Below are 25,688 nucleotides of genomic sequence, written 5' to 3' on the forward strand. Positions count from 1 at the left end.
TTATCCTCTTTCACATATACACAATCTGTGGTAACAATGCGTACCAATCTGCCTGGCAATGGAGGCTCTTGGGACATGTTTTGCCTTTAGAGCATAAGACTGTGACAGGCCTCGTCAAAATGACTTAACAGTGTCACATAGCATGTTGCAACGTTACATTTTAGTTCATATAGTGTTCGTTTAGATGATTAGGGTGTCAGGGGACCTATTACCTATCTTAGTCTTCACACACAGACACACACACACGCACACACATGCACACACACACAATCCCGAGAGTTTAACACCACACTGTATTTATGACTGCATGCTGGAGTGCAGTCAGTGAGTTGAAAGCTTTAATGAAGCACTTGCTGAGGTGACACTTTCAGCTAAACAACCGCAGTGACATTTTTAACATATTAAAATAAATGAGCTAGAATGAGCAGAGGCATTTGTAATGTTCAAATCTGAATTATAATGTTAAGTATTTAGTTCTGCTGGATGCTGATAAGAGACGTTAGAGAGGGGCCTTATGTAATGAATGTTAAATACAGCGTTTGCCATAATAACAGATTTTTGTATACATTCTTATTGGAAATATTTGTAGATAAATATAGGGCAGACAGAACATGAGGAAAGTGTGAAAAGCATAAATTAGAAAGAATTACAACACTCGACAAGGTCGTGTCAGATAACAAGTTGATTGCCAAACTGTATCATTTTCTAAAAAAGGCAAGCACTCAGCACTGAAAAGTAATATAAGAAAACCAATAATGCTCCAAACAAGGCCAAAACACTCTATCCAAACTGTAGATGCTGCAATAGAAGAAAAAGTTGAATAATTTAAGTGATAAAGATGGTCTATTAAAAAATGTAATACATAAAGGGAAACCGTTTGGAAAATAATTACTACATAGGCTTGCTTCAAGGCCAAAAGTTAGGCTATATGAAATATAAAGCGCTGATAAAACTACTGTCTTATCTGACATGCAGCCGAAAAGGACAAACCTTTGTTACACAGTTTGTCCATGTGTTCTTCTGTTTACTCATGAAGTCACATTGTTTAGTCAGTTAACAATTTCCCAGAGATTTGCCGTCTCTCCTTACCCCTCCGGGCTTTCCAATATGGAAATAACAGGTTCTTTCAAGCATTAACTTATGAGTTACAAAGTAACCTGTAGGGAGAGTTGCCATAGAAACCTAGCTCATTATAATGAAGTCAAGTATGAAGCAGCGCTGAAGTACACACCTACTCCTTTAAGCACAAAAGTGTTTTTTGCGGTTTTACTTTGACAGAGATGCGTCGGGACAAACATTCATTTCGCCAGCAGGGGAGATTTGAGGACCACCAGGCTTGTTTTAATGTTATACATTAAGTTATTCTGTTATTGATGTCTTTAAGAGAAGAGCCAAACAATTCTTAGGGAATTAACATGTGGACGGTGGACATACAGTTACAGAACCTGCATTTCTGACGAGAAGACTTTAAAAAGGTGAGATTAGTATTAGTAAAGACTAAACTAAACCTGAAGAAAGATAAACTAACTTTGAACTTTCTTGTGCTAGAGTAGAATTTAGTATTTTGGCTTGACAGCATTAGGACACGGGGCAAGTCAATGGGCTCTACAGGCTCCAGACCCAAGCTGTTTAAAGTGGCTCCGTGTAATAGCCTGCAGGAGGGGGCACAGCCTGAACCACAATGGACCGTCCCCGCTCTGCCCGTCAGTGTGGAGCAGCCATCGGGATCTCTGGCACAGAAAAAGAAAACCTTACCTCCACTGAGACAGGAAATAACTCTTTCCACACTCTCAGGTTAGTAAGTCTCATGTCTCTGGTGTTTCATTCCCATTCAGTTGTATTTGTACAGTCCACTATGTGTTGTGATACTGATTGTCTGCATGTGTGTGTTGTAACAACCATGCTTTGTAGGAAACATCCCATCAAAGCAAAGTAACAATTCAAGCATCATTCACTCACATCCAGCCCGAAGAATGCAGGTTAATATGTTATATTAGCTATAAAAGGCTATTATTGTTGCCTGATTCGAGAAGTTTTTCATCGATTCAATCCCCGGCTAGGACTCTGGCAGACATCATTTTGTATTATTGTTTCTGACTGGTTGAGATTTGTACCCAGACATGCCATCATTATTATTTCCTCCTCAGACACTCCAACCACTGGCCCTGCAAATTGGGCACACAAGCATTGCCACTCAAATTGCCATGGTAATAAAAAAGAAAATAAACATATGGTTGCTGTGCCAGCGTCACTGCCCCCATGATATCTCACGACACAATGAGAAATGTTTCTGTTTGTTGCAGGGCAGGGACTGCAGAGATGGGGGTGTCCCCCTGTCTTCTACAATCGGCCAGACAGGAAGCTGTGGCACCGGCAGAATGATTCAGGTAAAGCAGCTTGTCAAAGTAGGGAAGAGCTAAAGTGCATCTGTATCATCAATAATTCAGTTCATGCTTTTTTTAAATTGAGGAAAAATTAAAGTGTGCAGCAGTGCTTACAATGAGGGGGGAAATAAAGAGCGAAGAAGAGACGGAAACAGCTGTGAGTAAGGGCTCTTCCAGTCCCAGTGGATCTGATTAAAGTATATACGGATTGGAAAGTAGGGTGGTCTACAGCCATGACTGGCCCTCAATGGGATCTATTTTCAGGGTACAGGGAACAGAGAAGCCCCCTCTATAACTGCCAATATTGCAGACAAAAAAAAAGAGTAGTTTACTTCAAGTCCATGTCTGTCCAAAGGGAATATATTAACACGATCACATACATCGTAATTACATATATAATTATATTGTAATACATCTTTGTTGTAGTGGTTGAATAAGTAATGCCAGAGCCTTTACTTTAAGGCACTGTTACCACTAAATTCAAAAATTCATATTTTTCTTAAATACTGCAGTGCTATTCATCAATCTAGATTGTTTTTGTCTAAATTGCTGAGTGTTGGATAAATTGGCCGTGTAGACGTTTACCTTCTGTCCAATATTACAGGAATATAGCACTCAGCTTGTGCTGCCAAAATAAATGTATTATTATTTATTGTATTATTATTATTATTATTATTATGTCAAAATCAATCAAACATTAATCTAACCGGTTACTCAAGATAAACATTTAATCATACCTGTCAAAGACACATACTGGAGTAAAGAGTAGAATATAAATAAGTACTTTCACCAATGGCCTCTTGTGGCTCTGTGATCTTCTAGGGAGGATTTCTGGAGGCCCAAACAGCTCTCACCCAACAGGCTCATCGGCAGCGGCGAGCTCACCACCGACAGGCCAGAGAGCAGAGAAGACATAAGGTCGTCTACTCAGTTAACGGTAAGATTGGAAATTGTTATTCTAACAAGGAAGCTTGATACAAAATGTCTGAATGTGGTCTAAATATGATTATATTAGGCCCTCAAGTTGAAGGTCCAAATACAGAGGGCATCCAGAGGCTGAAACTGGTGAGGAGTCCCACAGAGAGGGACATCTTCTGGGACGAGACCACAGGAGAAAGGCTGGATTCCAGGTGCCTTCTAGACCCAACCTTTCTACCTCACCTTTGTGAAGGGAGACAGCGAAACCAGCTGAACAAAGAAGATGGGATCCAGGGAGAGAGAGGTCCCAGAAACGAGAGGAAAAGAATGAACACACTGGAAAGAGATGCCCATATAGAGAAAAACATATTATGGACAAACGAAAGGGAAATGGTGGGAATAGAAGACAGGGACACCACCCAGACGGATGGTTGTATGTGGTCTGAATCTGCCAGAAGCTGTCAGACAGCAAGGGTAAGAGGTGCAAGACGGATCTGGCACAATAAGCCATAAAAACCTTGCAATATAAACAAAATTCTTGGTGTTCTGGGGATACTTTCTTCATGGCTGAGTTTATGACGCCCTCTATGGGTGAAAGCAGTGAGCACACTTGCAGTCAGGCTCATTTTACCTACTATGTTGATAGCAAACATTTTAGATTAAGTTCAAAGAGTTGGGATTCATATCAGCCAGCTTTGAAGCTTCTTTTCTATTACTGGGCATTTGTTATAGAAATTAGCACAACATGTTTGTACAAAGATATCCCATTATTTAAACAGATCTGCAGCTCTTGAACAATAATTATAATGAAAACAGTAAACTGCTAATTGGACCATCATTCTTCAAGTGGTCTCCCTGAGGCCGGCTCTTAGCGGGCTTAGAGAGGCGGAGAGGAGCTGGACTCCCACCAAACACCTGGGGCCGCAGTGGCCGACTAAATCCTGGTCCTCAGGCACAGTGCGTTAGAGGAACACTGCTGGGATCACAGTGCTCAGCAGGGGGCTGGACGGGAATTAAACAAGCTAAGATTATCTGGCGGTGGCTGACTAGAGCTATTTGAATAGATGAAATAAGCATTTAACTGTATTAAAGAAATCAAAGGCTTACATTACCTTTATTACTCAACCACTGGGTGTCATTATTGGGCTGAGGGACACAGTGAAGTACACAGGATAACAGCTTCAGTGTTTGTAATAGTGTATTTAATGTTTTGTACACCTTTAGGTATAAAAGATCACTTGAGAAATTAAGGCTATGCAAGCCTCAAAATGATTAATTACAATCCAAACTGCTGCTTTAATTTGACAAATGCATTTTGGCCCGTGAGAAAATTGTACAAAAATGTTTCCTGTATGCTTGAAGAAAATAGTAAACGATGAGAAAATAAATAATGTATTGTTCTGAAAACCACTGTAGAATGAAAGAGCAAGAGGTATGAGCGTAAGCGTAAGGCACTGGAGCAGAGCAACACATAAAAAATGAGACCTTCTACTTAGCAAGCCGTTCAATCAACAAAGCAAAGTCTGCCAGTGAGAGGCCACTGACTGCAGACATGAGGAGCCAGACTGACCACATATTGGGATACTGAGGAGATTTAGAGTGGCCCAACTCTTCAAAAAACTTCTCCTTTTCCAGTTCGCTAGCCACACACACTGGGCCTTAAAGCCAAATCATCGTGGAGGGGGAGAGCCGAGAGGTCTCGGTGTCTGCCACTCCGTACTGCTACATAAAAAGAAGGTGAAAGATGCCGTGTGAGCAATTGGTTCCAATTGACAGAGGATTGGTCATGGTCAGCCTTCTGAGTGGAAATCCACGTGAGAATGTAGCATTTGGACCAGCAAGGGGCACAAGAGGCCAACAGCAGACAATGAGGGCACTCAGAGGAGTCTGGCTGCTGAGGAATAGTGGGGGCACAATCTCCTTTGATTTAACCCTTCATCGGCTGGTTATCCATTTAACTAAATACACTGAAGTTGAGCTTTCCTAGTATGTATGAGTTCATATAAAACCCATTATAGTTCAGATAAAATAAATGTAAATTGTGAGAAACATCTGGTATGCCCATCTTATATGTTTGTGTATGAATTGATTATAAAGTGTTATCTACACTGTTCTTCGTTTATCTACACTGTTATTCGTTTTACAACAACAAATGTTGAAATTGTAACTGTATCGTTTTTATACGGATTAAGTTAAAGCACCTGTGTAACTTCAAGAGGCGTCCCAACCACTTCCATCCTTGTGACTTTTTCACCAATTAGGCAGCTCCTGCTCACTGAAAGGGACCGGCTGCTTTAAAGTCTCAGAGGGCCCGCGGGTCAACGCTCAATCACCGTCTGGTTAGAGAGGTGGAGTGTTTGAACTAGCCACTAGTTGACAGGGCGGGGATGGGGTCAAAAGGGTTGGGGGAGTGATTGGTGAAGGGGGCAAGGACTCCTGCCAGCTCTAAAAGAGGAACCTTTTGTAGCCAAGACACTGGCCAGAGCAGCCAGGTCTTTCACAGCCCAGCCGCCCCCCCCCTCCTCCAGCTCCACAACAGCTGATGACAAGGCCCCAGCTGCTAATTATCCGGCTGATGGAGAGTCACTGAAGTGGGACTGTCAGAGCGAGGGGTGGCCCTTGTGTCTGCAATGGGATAAATTTGAGGGGAGGGTTGGGGGATAAAAGAAGTTGGACTAGAGGGGCAGGTCGTTTTTTTCAAGAGCAATCATCCGTAAACAAAATCAATACCTCTGCCAGTCAAGGTTTGCACATTGTGAACAGCACTGAATAAAAACAAAATGATTCAGTCTTTTATATGTAAATGTATTATAAATGTTATTTAAATGGTCTATCATTTGTAAGCTCCTCAGTAACAACAGTGTAGTAACACATTTCATGGGGTCACATATCCGGTCTGGATCACAGTGTATGCTTGACAGTCTTCAGTCCAGTTATTGAGCACCATGTATCCATGCTACAGCATCATCTGCCCAGAGGATACCGGAGCACTTCCTGTTGAATTCCATATGAAGTACTCTTTGGATTGAAGTTCTCGTGCTGAAAATAAGACAGATGGACATTTATTTTAGTTTCAGAAAACACACATACAACCACATTTTCTATTTAATAAACCATTGTTAGCTTACATGTTATAATACGTTGTTTTGAAGAGGAATAAACCTGCACCGAATGCTGGTCCACCGAGCACCCAGAGAGTGTCATGTCAGGCACTTTGAAATATAACTGTGAAGATAACAGTTGAGGTGTTAATCCTTTTACAACCTAATGAGTCTATATTATAGATGCCTTATCCAATTGACCTTATCCAATCAGCTGTTTAAAGAATGCTGTAACATGCTGCAGTAAATAAACAAACTGGATCATGAGTATCACAACACACATTAACTCACTTTGATATAGGCTGTTAGTTCTGTGCAGAGGGGGTCAGTAGGTCCTGGTGTCGGCCCAGAAAAGCTGATCTTACCCTCCATTGTTACCTCGCGAGATTTAGGGAACTTTTGTCCTAAATATCAGTGAGGAGGGGAAACATCGCATTAGTTACTTTTTTCAATATGCAGCTACATTCAGGTTATATGTTTTCCATTGATACTAATGAGCACAGTGCCTACCCAAGCCCCAGACCAGCAGGTTTTTCTCTTTTGATACATCGAGTTGTCCGGAGCTCACCTTCACATCCACAACACCAAACTGATCCCTGCGCAGGATACAAAGACCATGTGCAGATGTTACTGTAGAAACACTGATTAAAGTGGTTAGGTTAAACCACTTTAATCAACAGAGAGGCATTTTATGAAAATAGATTTTGACACAAAACCGATTCTCTGGTTGGGTCATTTTTAAGTGCAATAATTTTGGGATATATCTGTAAATTCTGTGAGTGTTTTATAATATGGCTGCATATAATGGAGCTGAGACATGTAGATTAGGTTTATTAGGTTTACTTAGTTTATTGGGGGCATTAGTTGGCTGTTAGAGGACACATTAAATCAGCTCAGGGGACTTATTTATTGCATTTTAATGAGACCAGTGATGGTTTTTGGCAAAAAACTATACAGTTTAAATAAAGATGCAGGATAGCTCTGTTCCATATTACAATGGCCAATGTAAAACACCATAAAACAGTTACAACATATTCATTGCTTCCAGCAATCTATATATTAAAGTAATCACTAATGCAATTAGTAATTATCTTGTTAATTCTTGCATTTCCTTACCAGATAGAATTAACCTTAGAACCTTAGTTTGCTTCCAATGACAAGAAATGTACGTATCAGTAGTTAATACAAATCTTTTTATACCTTCTTTGAATTAGAGATGTAAATTATTCCACATCTTTATATATCATTTATTATTCTTATTAACAGAATTGCATCTCATCGAACTTAACCTCAAAGATGCCATGAAGTCTGAGGCATTAAACGTCTTCAATCTACAGGAAACAACCACTGGCAAGTGCTCAGTGCTAAAATAATATTGTCTCTTACCTGTTAAAGAATGGCAGGTGTGCTTCACAGTACTCAAAGGAGTTCTTCACACTCTCGTGAAGTTTGAGGGTTACTGACACACGCAGCTGGGTTTCTTCTTCCTTCAGTTGATAAGAACCCAGGATAGGGGGAACGGGGACCTAATGAAAAATTGCAATATCCCTTGGGACATTAGTGTTAATGTATGGAATTAGAAGAAAGACAGTATGTATGCTTCATACCTGAGATGTATAGCTGCATAGTCTGAAAGGCTCCAGAGGAGGAGAGAAGGGGAACTTATATGGTCCGGAGAAAGCAGAGCCATCAAAGTTATCCACGCTGCTGGCAGTAAGGATGCTGGAATCCAGTGAAGTGACACAAGGATGCACCAGGATGTCCTGTAGTGGAGAACCATTTGGTGGCAGTGTGAGGGTCACCATCACATTTGGGAGGACCCCTTCCACTTCACACTGTTGAAACAAGGACAAAAAAAGAAGAATGAAGGAAAAGAGTGGAAACAGTTAGACTTGTTTTCCTTAACAATGTGCTCTTACTTTGCATGTCACAGTGCCGTAAACATCCCACAAGTCCTGTCTGCTGCGGTTACCATACTGCATTGAGCGTACGGTTTCTATAAGTGCTACGTTCACCGCAGCTCGACCGCGGTGGAGCCCTGTCTTCCAGGCTGGCTGCTTCTGGTTCTCAGCAGGAGTGGGCACTGTGGGTGTAGAAGGAGCCCCCGGTAGTGGCACATCCAGGGGTGTGCCAAGTGGACAAACCTGCAAGAGTACAGAGGGCAGCATCGCCAGGCGAGAGGCCAGCACCTCGCTATCAGGCTTACTCCCAGAGCCTAGGAGAAAAGTCTGCAGACCTGCCAAGAGAGTGAGGCCCTGAGAGACAGACAGCAGGCTTGCAAGGGCTGGCCGTGGCTCAGCAGGAGCATCCACTAAAGGCAGGCAAGCAAGGGTAATAGGCCCGTGGGAGATTGCCAACACTGGCCAAAGCATTCCCTTTCCAGGGCTGTCCACCCTCAGCTCCAGGGCTGGTGACCGCTGACGATAAAGGCAATCATCTCTGAGAGCTACAAAGGGTTTGTCTGGCTCTGAGAGCCCCAACTCAGTGAGCAGGAGCTGCAGCACAGTGTTATCTTCTGGGACTGCTGTATATGAGGAACCTGCCAGGATCTTTGCACGGTGCTCCACAGTAGCAAACCTCCTGTTGGGGGGGAGACACAATGCTTTACATAACACTCCAGTCGATAAGTAGAGACTTTAATACATTAGAAGGCTGCTGTGGTATATACGTTTGTAAACAGGACATGATATGAGAGTCTTGGATACATACTTTGCGAAGCGTAAAGACAAATGTTCTCCCTTTTCGTGCGAAATAATCCACAAAGCTCTCACACTCATTTTTTCGGCTGCAATAAAGTCTTCAATTTACAGAATGTGACAGCAATATTAATACTCGCATCTTATTGTGCAGCTGTTAAATTCTTATTGCCTTACTGTATGATTTTGATCTAACGCAGCATCTCACTTCCTGGTTGTGTTTCATGTGACCGATCACAAGACATTTGCGCATGCGCTCTGGCTCGCAGCTATTCCACCCTTCTCCACCCATACAGGAAGCAGGACTGCTAACCAGCTAGCTGTCAACAAAGGGCAAAACTGTACCAAATCAGCAAATCCATGTGGAAGTCGGCGCTATTGCGGACTTTGAGCTCCTTCCTCTAAATCGCATTTCACTTCTCCGTCAGCTGAATCTGGAACATGGCGACAACTGCTCAGCTGTTCGAGGTAAAATGACTTCTGCAGCGGAGAGCTGGTTTAGCTGTGAGGCTAGCTATGATGCTAACTATCATAAACGGTACTGACATCCTTGGTGTTTATAGTGGATACATATTCACACACACAGCTGTCGTAAGACGGAAAGAGTAGACACATATATCATGTATTTGAGTTTATTTAGGGTAAGGTTAATATAATTGACTGTTAGGGTGCAGTTAAAGCTAGACAGATGTTGTAAAACGTCATTGCAGGATGTAACGTTATTCGTGTAGTAGGTTTAATATCTTCTTCTTCTTCTTCTTCTTCTTCTTCTTCTTCTATTATTTTGAGGTAAAATCTTTGTTGTGCTAATGTTTTGGTGTGAGGTATTCCTCAGTACATTCATCACTTCCTCTCCCCCTCAGGAGCCCTTTGATGCAGATGAGTACATCGAGAGGTTAGCATGGAGGACGCCTGGAGGGGGCTCCAAAGGAGGAGCTGAAGCATTTGACCCCAAAAGGTATTCACATTTACTGCACACATCTTTCTTCCCCTGATTATAGGAATCAGCAGTAACTGTAAAATACCATTCTCCAGGTTTAACCCTGTGGTGACAAGTTGAAGAACAGCATTGACATTATGTCAACTGTGCTCCTAATCACATTTTTGCTTTGTCACATTTTAAAGAGTAATTTACACAATACCATATAAATGAATCCAGTTTAGTTGAATAAATAATATGATAGTGAACAAACTCATTTTACATAAAATGGATGCTTTGTACTGTAATGCAAATCATAAAGCCTTATTAAAGGGCAATTAAGCTTTTCCACTAGTGTCTGCTAACAGTGTACCACAATTTATCATCTCTCATAAGTACGACTTTATACTGCCCTCCTGTCCTGTTCCACAATGTAATACACCCCTCTTTGAAAAATGTCACTGATGTTGACTAGATGTTGACATTAAGATATTATTCCTATATTGTGTCATAGAATCAATCTAACAGAAAATCTATCTCATGTTATTTTACGTTCTATTCATATGATAATGCATCTTTCCTAACCAGCCTCTTTTTTCTTTAGCTGTCGTGTGCACTTCTTGGCATGTTTTAAAATGGTTAAGAGCAATAATGTTGCTTCCAAACATAATACTTTGAATAATTAGATGTTTTCAAAGTTGAACCTCTTAATATAAATTAAGTTTTCCTTAAAAACAACTTCATACCAACTTAATACCCCTGCACCTAAAGATCTCTTCTATGCTAATTAAGTGTTTTTGATGGTTGGGTAGGGAAAAAAACAGGAAATATCTATGTTGACGATTTAGTTTCATGGTATTTTCCACAGCTTGTTGTTATGTTTACACTTGGGGACCGAGTTATTTCCTGTAAGCAAAAATGCCACAACAGTTTAACTCACTGTGGATCCATCCTGCCTTATCTACTTCCTCCACAAAACTGTTGCCACCACCTCTCGGAAGCTCTTAGCGAGGAGTCAGAGACAACGTATCTGTGGAGGCTACCATACTGTGAGTCACCAGCCAGGGAATGAGTGTCTATTGGGAAGGGATGGGAGATGTCTTTAAGCTGTAGCCAGTGCTGAGGGAATTAGTCAAGAGATTATACACTCATCATTTTGGGATGTTTCCTACTCTGTGAAATGTGGTGCTGACTTAGAACATTTGCTCTGCAGTCCTGATGGCACTTAAAATGCAGCTGACGAAGTTACTTCTTAAGTCTGGGGCCCCGGGAATTAAGCCTCCGACACTGTTCTGTAACTAACTATAACTGTAACTGTGAGGTCAGTAGGACAGATTTAACCTTGTGCTACTTAATTACTCCTTCAGAGATGGAGAATGTTTTGTGTGTTTTACCTTTAGTGTATGTTATAAGACCACTGTGGAGTGCTAATTTACAGTCTTCCTTTCCTCTGTGATAGGCTGTTGGAAGAATTTGAGAACCACATAGAGGAGCTGAAGCAGTTGGATGAGAAGATCCAGCGGCGGGTGGAGAAGCTCGAGCATCAGTGTCACCGCGAGGCCAAGGAATTTGCCCACAAAGTGCAAGACTTGCAGAAAAGCAACCAGGTGTGTTAAATGGTCATAGAAACACCTGAAAGTCTTTGAGCTTTAGATTTCTTTTATTGATTTATCACATTACATAGTTACCCCTTTTGACATTCCTTTTGCTCTTTGCCATTTCAGGTGGCCTTCCAGCATTTCCAGGAGCTCGATGAGCATATCAGCTATGTGGCGACCAAGGTTTGTCACCTTGGCGACCAGCTGGAGGGGGTGAACACGCCTCGGCAGCGGGCCGTGGAAGCTCAGCGTCTGATGACATACTTCAACGAGTTCCTGGACGGAGACCTACGCAGCGACGTCTTTAATAACCCAGACAAGGTGAGTTATCTGCTTTCTATTCACTTCACTGGAGGTGGGGATATGTGTGTGACCACTGACGCGGACCCCCGCTGTGACACTGCTGGAGGTGAGAAGGAACAGGATTATGAGGTAAACCATCCATATTCATTTGTCAAGTTTATCCCTTTAGTTGGATCCCTTGGCTAATTTGGATTATTAAACTGTCATTTGCTGTCTGACAATAGCTGGCTGATTGACTAGCATGGATGTCAACATGCTCATGTCAACCCTAATTGCATTTCAAGAAGGTTGTCTGGGAGCGAGAATTTGCTTGGTCTCAGCTTTGTGTCGCATTACAGCAGCGAATAGCTTGTGGCATTATGGTCCATGTAAGGGCGGTGATAACATGCATGCAGGAAGATGAGATGCACACTTTTACTAAGTTCCTGCCTACACAGGGACCATGTTAATGTTAGACAAGAGACCCCTGAAAGTTTGATTTTGCAGTTTTGAAGTAACAGTAGGGAGATTGGGATGCTTTAGATTAAGTCCTGCTCGTTGCAAAATCATAAATTGATGCAGAGCAGCGAGTCTGGGGGTCAATCCCAGAGACGAGAGATGGAGATGGAGCTAGTTTTTCCGAAGAGGCACGCAGAAATATCTGGCCAGATTCATTTTCCTCAGCATACCTCCAGACGAGGGGAAAAGAGGAAAGCTGCAAGTGAATAGCTGAAGGGGGATGGCTTTGCTAATCCTTCTGAAAGGGAGGGCTGGGCCGCCAGCGTGGAGACAAGTGCTGCTAAACCCTGACTGCAGGGAGACGGCTACATTACTTACATGGGATTTAGCTAATCTTAGCTGGGGGACAGATACTTAGAAAACCTTCGCCGAGCAGAAAGGCTGGATCCTCCTCACGGGAGCAGAGTAATGATGTTAGCTGAGGCAGGCATCTGCGGGAACAGAGGAGTTGCGGACGGCGGGCCTTTCGTGGGTCTGGGGCTTTTTTCAGCCAGTGTGTGTGTGTCAGGAGGGACGGGAGGGAGGGGGGGTTCTCGACAGGGCCCCCTTTTTTTAAGACAGATATCCCTGGCCGGACAGATTATTGAAGGCGATTTAGACTCCTGTGGGATTACAGCCCATTCAGAAAAGGCATGCCAATATAGAGTTGGATGTGCTGCTAAGTCAGAACTGCTGCTGCTCCCGATGCCCAGGTGAGCGCCGCCTGCCTGTTATCAGCTCTCTGTTCAACATGGGGAGGTGGAGGAGGGCAGCTCTGAAATGATGATCCCCCCCAGGTGGAGAGACCACCGGCGGCCTGCCAGCTTTCTGTCTGGGTGTCCACCTCTCATGGTCCTGTCGTGCTCTGTCTCTCTTTTCGCCTCACCTGACTCTCTCTCTCTCACACTCACTCATTCTCTCTATCCCCCAGATTAAGGAGGCTGCTGATATAATTCAGAAGCTGCATCTCATTGCCCAGGAGCTGCCATTCGACAGGTCAGTCAGGAATCCTGCAGGCAGCTTTAGACAAGAGCACTGTCAAACAAGGGGAAGGTGGTGTATTAGCGATGTAGACTATTCCTCGCAGTACATATCGAGCATTAAAGCCTTTTATTCAGATTCATTATATATTTATAGAAATGAAAAGTACTGACTTTGTTTTCCTCTGACAGATTTGCTGATGTCAAGGCAAAAATTGCAAGTAAGTTTTTTTAAAACTCCTCATGTTCCCATTACATATACATTAGATGTTGGCTACCAAAACTGATTATTTCTTTCTTTGTGTTTTCTGTGATTCTACCCAGGTAAGTACCATGACCTGGAGAGGCAGTTAATCCAGGAGTTCACAGCTGCCCAGCGCAGGGGTGAGATTGGACGTATGCGGGAGGTGGCAGCGGTTCTATTACATTTCAAGGTGACCTGAAAGAATCACATTGGATGTCTAGGTTTTATTTTTAGACCGCATTTAATTGGTCTTATATTATTGGGATAGTCACTCGCGTCATACATTATATAGTGTTCTAACAGCCTATTCGTACGGCAATTGCAGAAAAGTAACTTCTTGGTCTTTTTGTTTCAGGGCTATGCATACTGTGTGGACGTCTATATCAAGCAGTGTCAGGAGGTGAGTGTAAAAGGTTTCTCCTGACAGATAACATTCCACTTTTCATCACCCTCAGACTCCTGGTTAACCCTTTGTTTGTCTCCGCAGGGGGCCTACCAGAGGAATGATGTGTTTGAGGACACTGCAGTCCTCTGCCAGAGGGTCAACAAGCAGGTGGGCGAGGTCTTCAGCAGCCCTGAGACTGTGATGGCCAAACTCATCCAGAACATCTTTGAAAACAAACTACAGGTATTTTCAATACTTCTCATTTGTTTACTTTTATTTAGACATGCCTTATTTGTCCTGTTGTATTCATCACCTTTGCGTCTGCAGGCCCATGTTAAGGAAAAGCTGGATGAGACACGACACTCTGATGTGGAACAGTACCTCAAGAACCTCTATGACCTTTACTCCAGGTATTTACCTTGCTCGCATATGATTTGATCCACTTCCTTTCTACACATAACCATACATGCTAACAATGTTACACACTTTTATGTTTTCCAGGAGTACAGCATTGGCCACCAAGCTGACAGAGTTCAACCTGGGCTCAGACAAGCACACTTTCCTGTCCAAGCTGATAAAGAGCATCTTCTCCTCGTACCTGGAAAGCTACATTGACATAGAGAGGGATTACCTTCGCACTCGAGGTGCCATGATTCTGCAGCGCTACTACGACTCCAAGAATCACCAGAAACGCCTTATTGGCACCGGCAGGTCAGATTTTAATCTAACTTTTTTCCCCCCCACATCCGAATTGATTATTTAAGTACGTTTTGCAAAAAGGATAAGACATTGTGTAACAAAACAACCATCCTCTGTGTCTTTCCACAGTATTCAAGAACTCAAGGAGCGGATCAGACAACGCACCAACCTCCCACTCGGCCCTATCATTGACACACATGGGGAGACCTTCTTGTCCCCAGAGCTCGTTGTCAACCTGCTGCAGGAGACGCGACATGCCTTTGAGAGATGCAACAGGGTAAGGCCAATAAAAAGACTGAGAAAAGCCGATCCAAACGGACCATCCTGTGGGCTAGAATATCTGACTCTGTTCCCTTTCTTTCTGTTTGTGACAGCTTTCAGATCCTTCAGACCTGCCCAAGAACGCATTTTTAATCTTCCTGCTGCTGGTTGACCATCTGTGTGTGGAGCACGTCGACTACGCCCTGGAGATAGGCCTCTCAGGTACATCAGATTCAGATGATTTAAAAAAGATATATATCTTTTTCATGTTTATGCTAACTTGGCTGTGTGCTAAATCAGGGAGTGGGTTTTTATTAGGGATGCAGGCCACAAAGACCTTCACAGAACCCAAAGGCCACACTGCATTCTCCTTTCTAGATAAGGCCAAGCATTTAGGTAGATCGTGTGAACTAATGGGCGACATTTCCATCCAAACAGCCAACAAAAGAGTTTACAACATCATTCTCTATGCAAGGTTGTTTGATATTCTAATCACAGCCCAATTGATCATGTCTTACATGAACACATGATGTACAACTGGAAAGCAATGTACAGGGTCAGCAGTAAATACAAACAATTTGTATTTGTCTGTGAAATCTGGCAATGATCACATCCACACTGCCAACAACTGAAGCAGAACCTTGCTATGAATGTTTATTTACAGTGGTTGTCTGCCCTGTGTAAATCACATTGATCCATCCTTCCACCTAGCTTTTGGTTTCTTTTTGTGATGTTTTTCCCCCCTTCTCTTTGATCTACAGCGATTCCCTCATCAGATGCCAAAAATGCCAACCTGTACTTCCTGGATGTGGTTCAACAGGCGAACTCTATCTTCCACTTGTTTGACAAGCAGTTTAATGACCAGCTCATGCCTCTAATAAGGTCAGCTCTTGGTCAAAGCTTAAAATCATGTGTACTCCCCAGATTTTGGTCATTCAAAGACTTATCTTTGAATCTCTCATACTTTTAGATGAAAGTGATTTTTACCTCTCTTTTTTAATTTTTTTATCTGTCTCCAGCTCATCTCCAAAGTTGGCAGAGTGCCTGCAGAAGAAGAAAGAGGTGATTGAACAGATGGAAGTGAAACTGGACACAGGGATCGACAGGTCAGTATGTTTGTAAGTTGCGCTTACTTATGTTTCCTATGTGCCAACAGAAACCCATAATACAAATATGTTCCAATGTATTCTTCTGATGTACAGAACGACAAACTGTATGGTGGGACAAATGAAGCACATCTTGACAACAGAGCAGAAGAAGACTGATTTTAGGCCCGAAGACGAGAACAACGTGATGATCCAATACACTACAGTAAGAGATACAAGGCCTCTGCGTGCACTACTGAGCTCACATGCAAAGCAAAGCAGGAAATGCATTTTGCTGATTTGTTTATCTTTGAATGTTTTGAATTGTTATTTTGCCTCTGGTCAGCAAATCTTCCATGTGTCTCTGTGTGTGTCCCCGCCCGGCAGGCCTGCTCCAAGGTGTGCTCCTACGTCAGTCGGCAGGTGGAGCACGTACGAAAATCCATGGATGGGAAAAATGTGGACACGGTGCTGACGGAGCTGGGCGTTCGTTTCCACCGGCTGATCCACGAGCACCTGCAGCAGTACAGCTACAGCTCCATGGGAGGCATGCTGGCCATCTGCGACGTGGCGGAGTACCGACGCTCCGCCAAGGAATTCAGGGTGAGCGGGGGGGGGCATAGGTCCAGGATACACTGCTCGCAGGGCAAAACATGGATCCTCTGACAGACCCTCATTATGTTTGTCATTACATTTAAATGGTTAGGTCGATTCAGGTGAACGCTCGTAATATTTGGTAGTTTTACACAAAATAAGTAAGTTTAGAAACTGTCAACCTGAAGATTATTTTCTTTGTGACAACAGCAGTTAAAGGGTAATGATTTATAATTATATTTGATAGAAAAGATAAAACTTTAAAATGTTTCTTTGATAAATAACTTTTATTTCTTTGTTAAAAAATTAATGGCCAATCATGACGCATTCCATCCAAGTAAAAGCAGAAGATGGAGAACATGTTTTCATCACTGTGGCTATGGACAAATGGATATTAGATTAGAAATATTCAAATATAGTTTAAATCCATGCCATTGTTTTGATATTATTGTAGATTTTGTATTGTGCTCCACACCACAGGATTAAGGTCCGGAGCTAGAGTTAAACTATTAATATATTTTGTCATGACAGCCTCGCGTGTAGAATAGTAAGGACGTCTAATAGGTTTGTGTGCTTGTCTGTCCTCCAGGTCCCTCTGGTGCTGCAGCTCTTCGACACGCTCCACGCCCTCTGTAACCTCCTGGTTGTTGCCCCTGACAACCTGAAGCAGGTGTGTTCAGGTGAGCAGCTCACCAACCTGGACCGAAACCTCCTGCACGCCTTCGTCCAGCTCAGAGTGGACTACCGTTCCTCCAGACTGGGCCGACACTTCAGTTAATGACTGGTTCATCACCGCGCTGCCCTCCGTCCAGTTAACCATGCTTTGATGAAACAATGCACCTTGAAGACACCCATCCCTGCTGCAGAGGACGCATCAGCCCGGCCCCGGTATACAGACTATTGCGGGGTTGCTTTGTACACCATGGAGACGAAGGCTACTGCTCCTTGAATGTGGGAAATGTGCATTTTATCTTTTTTTTTTTCATTGTTAAATTCTCCAAGCGGATGAAATTTAAATGTCTATTGAATTACAATTTAATTTGTTTTTAAATACTAATCCAACACACCAATGCACATGGATAACATTTCTGCCATAATCTAAGTAAATGGACATAATCAATTTCTGTGCTTATGTAAAAAGGAAACTTGTTTTTGATTGTGCCAAATATATAAATTCTGTGGCTGCAGTTGTGCAGAGAAAAACTCCCTGAAGCTGCTGTAAAGAGTCAACAATGAGAATGTAGCGTCACACATCAGGCCTGTGTGGGGAACAGCTACCCCTCTGTAATGAAGTGTAGGGGACCTGACAGACACAACCCCACCAAGCATGAGACATAGAGCTCTGTCTGGCTAAAAGAGACACATGACCACCTATGTAACCTTTGACTTCTGACCACAAAGTCGAGGTCAAGAGGCCATCACTGAGAAGTGTGATCTGAACTATTAGCAGGTCTGAGAATCTCTCTGGAGGTCTGGGTGGTCCCCTCTTAGGCTAAGATGACTGGTGTGATGGGTCAGTGGGTATGTGTCACTGTAATTGCACAAATCAACACCTGCTCATCCAGCATTGCACACAGTCCAAAGACATTGTTGGCTGGATCGGCAGTGTTTCTGGGTCAGGGGACATTAAAATGTTGACCCTTTGCTGATTAAGGAAACAAACTAGAGGGGACTTCTTCACACGGGGCTTTATTTGATCTCAGTCACTGTCTTCTGCACTTAAAAAAAGAGGGCTGATCGTGTCCTTGATGCCTGAAACTGTCTCCTACAGCTGTTTACTTTAATTAGTGACTCATTGAAAAGATGTTGCATTTTATTATTATTGTCCCTCTTCTGAACTTCCTCAATAAATTTGGGAGCTGTGATTTGAAAGTTTGGCCAGTTCCTCTCCGCGAATGTCACTTTCAAAGTGAGATGAAACAGTCTTCGCTTCTATAGAAGTCATCAAGTATTCATGGGAATTCTTGCCTCCAGAGTAAAGTTCTTTCTTAGACTTCAGGAAGTGAGCAGAGCCAGAGGGGATTAGATATCTACGAGTTGATGAATTGTGTGCAGTAGTCATGGACTGGGGGAGAGCCGGGGAGATAGAGACGCCTGAGAGCTCAGTTCCAGCTCCGGCTGGTTAGTGTTGTGTAGAAGGTACACACAGTGCTGTGCAAGTTCAAACAACATAATTAATTAGGCTAATATTAATATTATCAATGCCACATAAATTCAATTCTCGCTACCCTAATCACAACTGGATAGCTTGTAAAAATTATTTTGTTAGGCCCTGATGCAAACACTGGGTCTTTTCCAAACATTTGAAAACTATTTGTTTTTGCGGCGATTAATGTGCGTGGCCCAGGAAGGGGTTGGGGGAGCGGAGCCGGGCCAGGCACGATAACTGCCGCGGAGACGGAGGCAGAGGCGCAGCCGGGCCCCAGGGACTCCCAGCGCAGGCACATGGGAGAGGGGGAGGGATGTGTTTTTTGGGGTGGGTGTTTGAGCAGGTGGAGGGGATTAGTAATACTGTCAACACTGGAGAGCTGGATAAGACTGTCCTCTCTTACTCGTGGGTTTGAGCAGCTCTTGCATACACATTCAGACACAGAAAGACGCCAACACACACAAACACAGGGGCGTGAGGACAGGAGGGGGAAACGTATCTGTTGTGTTGAACTGACCATGGACAAGTTGTTCATGTTCCACCTTTGATTGTACTTCACGTTGAGGTTGTTTCCTGCTGCAGGAGTATGACTCATGCACATCCTGTAAAGACAATAACCCTCATTAAACACCTTAAGTAAACTCCGGTATAAATGTACATACTAGGAAAACTTCCTACAAACAGTGATCAGCAGCCCTAAATTAGTACCTTTGCACTCACTAAAACATGGATTCTTAAAGTTAAGCGTTCAGTATGTCGATATATAAATCACTCTACTGAACTTCGTCTTACTATCTTTTGAATATACAATAACACATCAAATACACATTTTCTTGAATGAAACAGAACCTTTTCATGTGAGTGTAAAAGCGCGTACACATCCATATTCAAGTTAAGATTCAAATGTTGAAATTTTGCAGCTCAATCCATTGTTCCACTGACCACAGACACCCTCATTTGTTTCCCCTTTTCATGCATCTCCCTCCCTTTGTCTCCTCTGCCAAACCATCAACCATGCTGTCCTGTCTTTCCACTCTTTCTGCACGCCCTGCTAGTCCTCCAACATCCCATAAATCCTTGCTTTCGGCGTATTGCTGCTACCCCAACTAGGCCGGCCCTCCCTCTGCCTCCTGGAGCACTGACAATAAAGCATTACAGCAGTCAATCCATGTCAACAACAGCTTTGCTTAATTCCTGCTAAACACGTTTCAACTAAATCTTCACCTAATGATGCATAATGATTTGCTCTTTAGTGTGCTGGCGGCTCCTATCAATTTCTGTGGTTTATTTTACACTCCATCGGAAAGATGACTCAGGTGGTCTAGCTGCAGCAGACAGACGGGGAGGGAATTAAGGATCCCCCTGTTAAAAATAGTCAGGTAATTGTGACTAGACACTCTGCAGAGCCTAATGCTCTCAGCAGGATAACTCTTACTATTTTCAAACATTATTATGCATTTACGAATAATGCAACTGTTTGATTATTAAAGAAACATCAGAGTATAAATATTGATAATTATACTGCAGGTGAGTTGATATTAGTGAATAAACTGAGCATCCATGGTCCCTTCAAATCCATTCTTAAGGGTTTCTCAGTGGGAGTCCTTCAGGGCACAGAGCCAGGCCCTCTGATGTGCTGCAGATGTTGCCCTGGCCTTGACCTCCTGCCCATACGATGCCGGGGCCAAAATGGCACAGGTGCGGCGCCACCTTCAGTCTTGGGCAGCCGGGCGCTGCACTGTGCAGGATGTGACCGGTGCCAACTCTCCTCCTTTGCTCACTTTCCTCATTACCAAGATCTAGTCTGATGGGGCTTAAAGAAACTCTCCCTTGATTCCTGCAATCACACAACCGTCGTTTTGATGATCCTCAACTACTGTGCTTGTCCTTTTTTTTTTTTTACCCTCCCCCACGCCTTCTCTCCTATAAGAACACTATTAATTCTCTGCCATAGTGGAGTGTTTTCCACTGCTATTTCCTGGCCCGGTGCCTGTGCCTTGCTCTCTTGGCTGGGTCTGTCTGGTTGACTGCTCCACAGGAACAGACTGGCACTCTAGCTGAGGGCTCCAGGGTCTGCACACACAATCCACTAAACATGTCTCTGTGTGAGGAGCTGCACTGCCTCCCAAATATGAAATATGGGCCCTGATTTACCACATATTAGGCCTATTTAATTCGCTATTATTATAATAATTAATGTGAACCACTCGTTGTTACAATTAATAATGATGTAAAGTAGTAGCAGCAGCAATATACAGAAACAAAGTATATATTTATATTGTTATAATGATATAATATATATTTAAAGTCCTGCAACACACACCCACTGACTGTCATATTGGCAGATGTACAACTACACGTGAAAATGCATACACAACATATTAAAATCCCACAGTAACAGTATAGAGAACAAATTGATTCTGATGGTTAAGGGACTTCAGTGTCTAACACATTCACTAACAGGGCAAACAAACATCTGTTTGTTTGTACGGCCTATGGCCCTCCTAACCCACTGATGTTGAACCAAGCCTGCACACATGCCAGAGACACAAATGAGTTCTCTCTCTCTCCTCCACCAAAGATGAAACACTGCATCACCAAAGCATGTGCAGTTGTCTAATCAAGCTTTTGCCTGCGGCTACACTGAATGTAAATGAAAAGGCTTGTGTGTGCCAGCCTCTATTTCCGTTCAGACTGGCTGCTGTTTGATGATGAAATGGTGCGCTGAACATCAGACAGAAGGGGGCACTAGTGCTCCAGAGTTGCTCTGCTCCCCCGTGGAGCCCTCTCTTCCTCAGAGCTCCTCACAATGGGGATCTGCCTGAGGGGGGAAATGTTGCTTTTTTAGGTCTGTGAGCCCATATCCCTTAATCCCCAGCCATGATTGACAATCATGATTTAGGGTATATGGTGTCCCATTCTAATCCACGAGCAGTGATTTCATTTGCATACCTACCGTACGTGGCCTCATTTTGGAGGAAACGGCTGGCTTTGTAAGTGATACAGAAAGAGAGAGGGAGAACGCTGAACAGCGAGTGCAAAATAGAGAATAAGGAGGAGAAATAGAATGGATGAGGGAATGTTTGTGGGCTTTTCTTCTTCTTTGCCAGAAGGAAGATGATAGCAGTCTCCATGCCCAACCAAACACCAGCGTATATATGCCTTTCCTCTGCAGCACTTTCCCCTGTCACAGTCACAAACACAATGCATATTCAAACTCTCAAGCACAATCACACGTATATTCAGAAATGTAAAGATGCATGAAGACGTGGGAACGCGGAGGAACACACAGAGATGCTCCCTCACACGATGCAAAACTAAATTGCTATTTGCTCATTTTATAACCAAGTCAGGCTTAATTATAATCATGGGAGTTTGGGAGTTACCGTATAATCTCTAGAAGGTATTAAGAATTACCCAGAGCACACCACAGTGAAAGAGAAACAAAAACAAATACGTACAATTATTTCCCAGTCATAACACCCAGGGGAGTCTGAATCAAATAATGCTCAGTGTTTGGTATGCCCACAGAGACCATTCATCCTCACTTTATCTACTGAGGAAGTGGAACAGAAATGAAACACCGGATAAAAGGTCAGAGGGGTCACGTTTCAGTGTAAGGTAAAGGGACAAATTAAATGTAGAGATAAGGCAAGATAAAATAATCATCTGCTTTGATATAATGTAATACTGAATATTCAAATATATTTAGATTTCATGATCATTTATGCAACGTGTCTTAAGACTTCATATAACGCATGTGTAGTAGGACATAAGTCATTTTAAATCATGAGTAAATACAAAGATAAATGCAAAATGCCACTTTTTATTTGTAGTTTAAATGCAGATCCAAATACTGACAAATACATATAGAATCAAACCATTATATGTCACTTTGTACAGTTTTGTTAAATCAAAAAAAGAACATACATTATAATATTTATTTTTTTAGGCCAAATTATTGGATTAAGAATGTAATCTGTATCTATGTATACATTTTTGAATTATCTAGATGCAAGGCGTAAGGTTATCCTAATTACAAAAAGCAAATATAAATGATAATATAATTAACTCCTGGATTAGACTGCTCTCAGACCGTGTACACTAACATCGTTTTTTTTAGTTTTAGCAGATCTCCAAATGTTTATAAAATGATGCAATCTACAATATGTCCATTTAATGAAATGTTGCAGCCATAGAACCATGAAATTATGAGTTTCATTTTTCATTCAGTCAAATAAAAATAAAATCCTGTTAATATATATAGTGATATATCAAGAGTTGGAACCAGCTGATATATTATTTGTAAAAATAAATCTATAGTGAGGGATCAATAATAAAAATAAAAAGCTGTTAATGGGTGAAACCTTATTATGATATCAGAAAAGAGTGAATGGAAACACATCTCGGCTTTGCACCATTTACCCATCACTCCACATTTAAAATATACTAATAACAAAGGTGTCATTTTCAGAACAAATATCAAATATCCCTCATCTATATTTATCAGATCTGGAGTCCCTGAAGCAACACTGCCAAGGTTAAGCTTACAAGAGTAGGAAGAGATAGTGAGGGAGCCTCTTCCCTCTCAGTAATCACCGCCACATACTGTACCCTCCATCCATCCGTCGCTCCTCTCTGTCTGGCTGAGCCTGGCCAGGTCTCTGTGACAGAGGACTCCCCTTTGGAACAATAACAGTCTGATAATCTCCTCTTATCTCCAGTGTGTTTAGTGCCTGGTTAACAGGCTGTCTGCTTGATGGGTGTCTCTCCTCTGCTGTAGGGGAATGATCGTGTCATCGTGAACCTGAGGTAAAAGAGACTGAAGGCTACACCACACCAGAGAGGATACATCTATATTAAAAGGAACAAATGATGTAGAGTATTCATTTGGGATATGACATGTTTGTTGCAAAACTCTCCTCCTGTCTACCTGTTCTGAGTTTCCTCCCCCTCTGGCCTCACCCAGCCCACTTCTCTCCCAGGGTGTCAGTGTGGGAGGCGGTGTGGAATTAGGCCGCCTGAGGGTGTTGAGCACTTGAGCATAGCACCCATCATCCCACCTCCATGGGCCATCCCACCCTCTTAGCACTGTTTACCAGCCCTGGCCTAATTGATTCCCTCTCTTTATCTTTTTACCTCCCTAATGTTGTTATTAAGTGTGCGGGAGAGGCGAGAAAGCTCCTCTTTTTCCCATTTTGAGAAATTATACTCTTGTACTTGATCCAGCTAACAGGATTTTCTTAAATTACTTTATAAAAGACCATCTTTTAACTTTCTTCTTTCTCTCTCTATCCATTCATTAGCAGGTCTGCCTCAAGGCCTGCTCACATCAATTTATTGGGTTAAAGTTACAAACTTAGGCAGCTCAGCTCGGCGCTCACGGTGGTTTTGTGGACGAGAGGGGGTGTCTGGGGGTGGAATGGGGACGAATGATTAATTTCTGAAGTATTAGAAAAATAAAGAGATTGAATTAAGAGTATTGGTCCTCTGTTATCCAGCATGGAGCCTCAGGGACTTACTGTGGTGGAGGACATTATGCAAATGCTCTCTTTCTCTATCACCCATTCTCTCTACCTCCCTCCCTCTTTCACCCTTCCTCACTCTCTAGCAGTCAATCTCTGCTCTCCTATAATCTTTCTCCCTGTGTCTCTGTCTCTTTAATCTTCATCAGTCAGCAGAGACAGCGTAAAGAGAGTGTCTCCTCTCTATTCTCTCCTATCTCATTCATAAAGTGTTGGTTCCCAAAATCTACAAAAGCAAATGAAAAGGTCAAGAAGAGATTCTGAAACCAGACAGGAACCATCCCATTCTCTGTCACTTTATCATCAGTGAGGTGTATGGATCTGAGGATCGATAGGATTTACCAAGAGGTTTTGGAGTCCTAGGCGGGAGCACTTGAGGAAGCAGAATTCTTATTTTCCTTGAAGCATTAAATGTTATATCACATGATACCTAAAGTAAGGGGAACTCCAGACAGTTTATGCTGTATATGTAAAAAAACAAGTTGTTTAAAGCCTTTTAGCTGCGCAAAATCTGATAAGTCAGCTCAAGTGATGTCACCGATCAGCGTTAGTTTAAGCTAAATACCACAGGTTTAAAAAAGGAAAAACAGAATTGTGATGTAGAGTTAGAAAGAAATTAACTAACTGGACCTTCTCATTCTGCTGAAGGCTAGAAGCTCAAGGCTACAGCCCTTACACCCAAATCTTCAACTCAACTTGGGTAACATTGGATTGTGGTCTATTTATGTGCCAGGTATTGACAAAGAAGATCAAGAAAGGAAATTCAAATAATATGATAACTCTGATTCTGCTCCATCCTTTTTGTTTTAAACTTTATGGGGGAAAGTAAAAGGCATACAGAAGGAGGCTGAATGAACATCAATATTTGTGTATTCTTAGTTGTTATGCATCAATGGTCAAAAGGTCAACATTTAAAGTCTTCCAAACAAAGTGACGTGAAACAGTGTGTCAAAAACAGAACTAAAGACATGAACACAAATTACATTTTGAAATATTTACCATGTTTAAACTTAAATTCGGAAACCTGGAAAACAGGTTTGGATTTGGATTCACCTTGTCCTCCTTGTTATAAAAACTAACTGATAAGATAAACTGCAGAGTCAATATCATAAAATAAAACAACAATTACATGAGAATATTCTTATTTGACATGCTCCCATTTTACAAAAATATATATAATCAAATCTTGATATCTTGCTATCTTAGGCTTCTTTTCAATGTATATTATAAAGAGAACAGGCAGGTAAAGCCAGGTTAAATGAACTCATCATCTACGAGCCGTAGATAACTAAAGCTGACATGCAAAACTTTGTTCAATATTGATGTTTATTCAAGAAGGCTGATGAGTTCAGGTAATTAAACCTTAATAG

The 25,688-nt window shown here is 42.4% G+C and overlaps 3 protein-coding genes across 5 annotated transcripts; 2 read left to right on the top strand and 1 right to left on the bottom strand.

Moving 5' to 3' along the window:
* The first annotated feature begins 1,297 nt into the window (after positions 1-1,297).
* On the top strand, positions 1,298-5,995 carry LOC104960928 (uncharacterized). Of its 3 annotated transcripts, XM_010789116.1 has the most exons (7): positions 1,298-1,475; positions 1,549-1,794; positions 1,912-1,979; positions 2,148-2,207; positions 2,304-2,387; positions 3,207-3,321; positions 3,400-5,995. In XM_010789116.1, exons 2-7 carry the CDS (start codon positions 1,599-1,601, stop codon positions 3,813-3,815), a joined length of 939 nt encoding a protein of 312 aa, XP_010787418.1. In that variant the 5' UTR covers positions 1,298-1,475; positions 1,549-1,598; the 3' UTR covers positions 3,816-5,995. The 3 variants fall into 3 exon arrangements, with proteins under 3 accessions (XP_010787418.1, XP_010787417.1, XP_010787419.1); XM_010789115.1 differs by having other exon boundaries at positions 1,298-1,794; XM_010789117.1 differs by lacking the exon at positions 2,148-2,207 and having other exon boundaries at positions 1,298-1,794.
* Positions 5,996-6,093: 98 nt separating this feature from the next.
* On the bottom strand, positions 6,094-9,313 carry ap5m1 (adaptor related protein complex 5 subunit mu 1). Its single transcript, XM_010789114.1, has 8 exons — positions 9,113-9,313; positions 8,323-8,983; positions 8,011-8,238; positions 7,790-7,929; positions 6,914-6,999; positions 6,695-6,807; positions 6,431-6,527; positions 6,094-6,341 (listed from the first exon to the last, which is right to left on the bottom strand). The coding sequence occupies exons 1-8, from the start codon at positions 9,178-9,180 to the stop codon at positions 6,259-6,261; spliced, it is 1,476 nt and encodes a 491-aa protein (XP_010787416.1). The 5' UTR covers positions 9,181-9,313; the 3' UTR covers positions 6,094-6,258.
* An 83-nt stretch (positions 9,314-9,396) lies between these two features.
* On the top strand, positions 9,397-17,850 carry exoc5 (exocyst complex component 5). Its single transcript, XM_010789113.1, has 18 exons — positions 9,397-9,567; positions 9,963-10,057; positions 11,478-11,625; positions 11,743-11,937; positions 13,328-13,392; positions 13,569-13,597; positions 13,701-13,810; positions 13,976-14,020; positions 14,108-14,248; positions 14,333-14,415; positions 14,507-14,716; positions 14,834-14,981; positions 15,079-15,187; positions 15,727-15,847; positions 15,985-16,071; positions 16,168-16,276; positions 16,438-16,653; positions 17,234-17,850. The coding sequence occupies exons 1-18, from the start codon at positions 9,541-9,543 to the stop codon at positions 17,420-17,422; spliced, it is 2,127 nt and encodes a 708-aa protein (XP_010787415.1). The 5' UTR covers positions 9,397-9,540; the 3' UTR covers positions 17,423-17,850.
* The last annotated feature ends 7,838 nt before the right edge of the window (positions 17,851-25,688 follow it).

The sequence above is a fragment of the Notothenia coriiceps genome, unplaced genomic scaffold (assembly GCF_000735185.1).
Source record: "Notothenia coriiceps isolate Sejong01 unplaced genomic scaffold, NC01 NC01_scaffold00032523, whole genome shotgun sequence".
In the NCBI taxonomy this organism is placed as follows: domain Eukaryota; kingdom Metazoa; phylum Chordata; class Actinopteri; order Perciformes; family Nototheniidae; genus Notothenia; species Notothenia coriiceps.